Source organism: Saccostrea cucullata, unplaced genomic scaffold (assembly GCF_032062105.1).
Source record: "Saccostrea cucullata isolate Sc308-1 unplaced genomic scaffold, CSIRO_AGI_Scuc_v1 ctg18573, whole genome shotgun sequence".
In the NCBI taxonomy this organism is placed as follows: domain Eukaryota; kingdom Metazoa; phylum Mollusca; class Bivalvia; order Ostreida; family Ostreidae; genus Saccostrea; species Saccostrea cuccullata.
The window spans coordinates 688-6,183 of record NW_026921860.1 but is presented as its reverse complement, the minus strand read 5'-3'; the positions used below and the strand labels follow the sequence as shown (position 1 = coordinate 6,183).

Here is a 5,496-nt window from a genome sequence, read left to right as displayed (position 1 = left end):
TTGTTCTACAGCTGTACATATCTTTTTGTAATTCTGTTTCTTATATTTCTTTTTAATTAATCTCGCTAAATACAAATGCATGTCAATATTTATCAATCTTTTAAGGACAGATGATACAAACAAATTTTATCCTTGGAGGAGACTTAATCTTGACATCATGTCACAGGTTTAGAAAAGTGGATAATTCTTAGATTTTTTTTTCTCCTAAGAATTAGAAAATGAAATAGACTTGGAAAATATCAGTAATAATTCAATAAAATTATAAAAATGGATAAAACACACTCAGTAAAGGTTTACAGGTGAAAATAAATTTCAGAATATGTTAGCTTGGTGCTAAAAGTGTAATATAAACTTTAGAAAAATATACCAAGCCAGGTGAATTTTATGAGGAAAAGCAAAATGGTAAAAATCAGCCCATATAATATACTGTAGGTTGATTTATACCATTTTGCTTTTCCTTATAAAATTCACCTGGCTTGGTATATTTTTCTAATGTTTACATTACATTTTTAGCGCCAAGCTAACATATTCTGAAATTTGTTTTCACCTGTAAACCTTTACTGAGTGTGATTTGTCAATATTCTTTTATTAAAATATTAGTAATATTTTACAAGTCTATTTTATTTTCCAGTTCTTAGGAGAAAAAATTCTAAGACTTATCCACTATTCTAAACTTGTGACATGATACTTGGTCTCCTCCAAACAAAAAATTTGTTTGCATCATCTGTCCTTAATTCTCTTGGTCTTTACCTTCAAAGATGCCTTTGTTTGATTTTTATAACTTAAATGTTGTAAATTTATGACCTGGTCATTGGATACCAACATTGTTTTAAATTCAAAAAAGTAAACCTAAAACTTTATGCTTTCGAGAAGTAAGTAGAACTATTAGCATCAAATATTTAATTTTAAAATTATAATCTGTACTCTAATCAATATGTTTAAGAATTTCATTTTCCCCAACCTCTATAGAATTCTATGCTAATGGAAAAGAGGGCCATTAACCAGGGAGGGATCTTTTTTCGTGCCAGTACCTACTGCAACACGAGACCTCGGTTTATACATGTTCGGTCTCTTTCGAATGACTGCTCTATACATCCATCAGTGGGATTCGAACCCGCGACATAAGGATCTTTTTGAATAGAAATAAGATGTTGAATCACAGTGAAAATGAACTTACGTATAATATCGACATTCATTATAAATAGATGCACTTTCATTGCAAACAAATGTGTTTATACATTAGAGTCCTTCAGTGGTTTATAGTATATACCTTTTTTAATGTCAAAAATAAAGTTAGTAGATATGTTCTTAAAATTTAAACAAATAATAACATTAGCAAGAAAGTGAACATGATATCTGAGCAAAACAATTTTGCGACACATTTTAAAAATAATTCTTGTATTATGGAATGTTATGTGTATGATGTACATATTTGATACATACATGTAAAAATGAAAATTAAAACTACACTAAAAACATTTCTGATGGTTGCTCTTTCGGGAAATCCGACTTCGCCACGCCATAGCACTCAGTTTGGATGAGTCTTTTAATGTATACTTATATTATTCCTTGTTTGGCAATATTTAGGTTTTAGCTTGGTGATATGGACCTTTGGAATTCCGTCCTCTAATATAAACATAGCAGGCAATGACAACGATGAGAAATGCAAAGATAGAGCCGACGACGATCCCAGCAAACATTCCGACGTCTGTAACCGCTGCAAAAATAGTAATTAATTATGTAAATATCCATGTTACACAGCTTATTATTTTATCCAAAATTGTTGCTAATTTCACGTGTGACGTCATAGTTAATATATATTAATTAGGCTCCACATCCCTTTTGCACCTTAATTGTGCTGCGTAATATGTTTATGGAAAGGAGCAAGAGTCAGCGAGGATTTCTGTAGCAAGAGAATATTATGTTTGACAGTGTTCTTTTTTCATTCCTTTCAATTTACTGAAGAGTTTGGTTAAAATAAAAGCAAACGTATCTAAAAATTTACCATGGGTATTTGTATATGTCTTTATTGGTATAATAATACAAAATAGATTTATAGGTTTCCATACATACTCTGTATATAAACACATGAAAAAGGAGGTTAACGAATATTGATGATAAACGGAGACAATCCTTAGTGTGTATTTTTTATATACATGTATTTATATTCTCAGGAACTTTTTATCTCTTATTTAAAACTAGTTGAGTTATCCGTTAATATCACTCTACTGAATATAGACCTACACGACACATGCCTAAAAATGGATTGTAATGTCGAAGAAAGTCGACAACATTTTACAATGATATCACAAGTGTTCGTTTTGCACTAGTTTTATACTGTTGATGTTTGAATAAATATAATTCATTTCAGGGTTTTAAGAAATAATATTTTTAATTTGTAAGGGTCAAAAATATAAATAATTACTTATACATTGTATTATTATTACCTTGATATGAATCTGCAAAAAAAGAGAAAAAAAGTATATACTTAAATAACTAAGAAATATGATACTTTTCAAATGATAGGTTAAGAAATTTGTATTTAGTTAAACAAAATCTTTAATTTAGGTTAATATTTGAATTTTGCTTTTTAAACAAAAAGAAAGAAAGTAACTTACATTTGGTAGATGCTATATTTTGAATCAAAAATATAAAATTGGCATTTTTAAACCCCAAGACTTGATTAATATTCATCCCAAGCTCTGTTTCTTCGCTTGTACAAAAAGTATCATTTTCTGTGGTATTGCAGTTGAAAATCTGAAAAAAATATTACACATATTAAAAAAAATGTATTTATTTCATTTCAATTAATTTGTTTATTTATGTTTTACATAATAATTAAATTAAGATTAATAAACTTATAAGCAAACATGTTTAAAATGAAAAAAAAACGTAAAATTTAGGTATTTGCCTACATATCAATGTTTGATATATTTTCTGTTGAATATTATTTTTGTTTATTTGGATTGCAAAGATGATTACATCAATAATTTATTGATAGGACTATGGCAACGCACTTTGAAAAAATTAAGCACTTTGAAAAATTTTTTCAAAGTGCGTTAGAATTGGGACAAAATCAACGCACTTTGAAATTTTTTTTTCAAAGTGCGTTAAGAGTGTACATTAGCATTTTTTACCATAGGGAAATTTAAGGCACTTTGAAAAAAATACGTATTAAACAAAAATTCTAGACTTCGATTTTAGTAATTGAGATAATTAATTTGTGATAAATATAATTTTCGAAAACTTTTTAATTTACGTGAATTGATCTCTCAGCCCAACTCTTTTTTTACATATCCCTGGATAGAAAATTTAACGTTGCCCCCCCCCCCCCCCCGAAAGTAAGCCCCATTTTTCAATGACTATATTATGTAACTATATCTTTGTAAAACATTCGTGTGTCTAAGCACCCCTCCTGGTACCCGATGCCTATGCTACACCAAAATATGTATTTGCATAACTAGTATGACGTTGAAAACTTCCGATAAATTTTAGTTTACATAAATTGCATGCAAACTGGAAAAAAAGAAGTACAATTATAAAACATTTAAGAGAGAAAGGTTTTCAAAGTTTGGAAAAATCAAAATCGCTCACTTTCACATCCTGAAGTGACCTTATCACCGAAAAGTTATCCAACAGGTTGAATTATTTATCATACCTAAGATTTGCAAGATATTGACCATACACTTTTTAATATGGTCGATATTACCGCACTTTGAAAAGAAGTTTTATTTACTCAGAATGCGTTGAATTGGTCTCAAATTTAAAGCACTTTAATTTTTTTTCATAATGCGTAATTTTTCAAAGTGCGTTGTAACATAGCACTTAAGCTAAAGTTAAATTACTAGACACCTATTCAATAAATATCTTCTGACAGAAATTTATATGATTGTTTTCCCATTCAATTTAAAAATATGCGTAGTGGATAAACATCAACTTAATAATTCTCTTTATTAATTTGTAATTAAATTATAATTATATCTGAATTATTAGGTAAAAATTTATAGTCAAATAACATTTGAAAATTGGTCGTGAAATCACCATTTTCAGTGTATTTTTGCCTTTAATCCTATCTTGCAACAAATACAGCTTTGCAACATTATTTTACAATTTCTGAACAAGAAAAAGGTTTTCAAATATGTAACTTTTGAGAACAACTTTGAAAAACAGGAGATAGAAGTCGTTAGCAGATCTTTTAACAAAGGTACATGCATTTATCGAATATCGAATACTCATTTCCAATATCCATTGGCAAAAAGATATTCACTATTTGACATTAAAGACATTAAATTTTACCATGAGGTTTTCGTTGTCTCGTTCTTTAAATTTAAATTCAACAGTAATGCTGCAGTTTGGGTCGATGAAAGAAATGAGAGTGACACAAAACTTGTAAAAATCCAAAGTTGCGTCTGCGCTGTGCAGTGCTACTTCCCGGCAATCACGTGGAATTTGCTTTCCTTGGTATTCAAAAATGTATAACAGAGAAGTGTTGGTATGCATCGGTTTTGATGACAAATAACAGGTGTTATCAGGAAAAACATCTGAAAAAACAATAACAAAATTTTGACAATTGGTTGTAGCGTTTTATTCTCAAACTAATCTCGTTATCTTTCACTTTTTACACAGTAAAACATATGTAAAGTGAATTAGTTATACAAAAATTTACGAGGGTTGTCCTAGAAAAATGCTAACATTTTCAATCTTTTGTTACTTTAGAACTATAAAGTTAAAAATCCGCATAAATCATGATGAACATTTCTTTAAATTATGCCAAAAAATATCATTGAAATATCTCCTTAAATGAAATTTTCCTCTCAGGTAAACGAATCTTTCAAATCAGCTGTCGGCGCAATACTGACGATGTCAAAACGTACGTAGCTCGTTGTGTTTCATTTGTGAATTTGTTCTGGAAACTGTGCCTTTAAAAAATTCATTTAAGCATACATTCGGCGTTGTATTTAATTTTGTTTTAGTTACCAAGTTATACATCTCAAATACTAGTGTTACCAGAAGATTGCGGAGGTAATTCTTTTAATAGACAATTTCACAATCTTGATCATAACCTTACAGTTCGATTGTTTATATTAACAGCGGTAATCATTTATCAGGTCTATGATGTTCCGCTCTTGTCTTTTCCGTTCGTCACATTTAAGTGGTCTATTCTCTTCTTTCGGATAACCAGTCAAGTCAACCTCAAACCTCATCAACTAGATAAAAAAAATATGTTTCCCATATACATGTAGTTATGTTTGTGTTTTTTCATCGTTATCATCTCTTTTCTCTATGTACAAGAGTCATATCCCGCTCAAGATAGTGTTGCGTGATAATTTGGTGCTCCACATTACCGCTCAACGTCGCAATTTTTGACAATGTCGAATTTAAAGTGATTTGGCAAATATCGTCATGTATTTGTCATTAATGATGTCAAATAAATAATTTTTTAAACACGGGTAAACCATATTATAGAGTATTTATAAAAGTTTGGGATTATATTGC

The 5,496-nt window shown here is 29.4% G+C and overlaps 1 protein-coding gene across 1 annotated transcript; it reads right to left on the bottom strand.

Moving 5' to 3' along the window:
- Positions 1-818: 818 nt before the first annotated feature.
- LOC134260831 (uncharacterized) lies at positions 819-5,207 on the bottom strand (the record flags this gene model as incomplete). Its single annotated transcript, XM_062743365.1, has 6 exons — positions 819-1,717; positions 2,245-2,255; positions 2,432-2,459; positions 2,619-2,757; positions 4,297-4,541; positions 5,090-5,207. Coding segments are annotated over 6 exons (675 nt in total), but the record flags the coding sequence as incomplete, so codon positions are not given.
- Between the last annotated feature and the right edge of the window lie 289 nt (positions 5,208-5,496).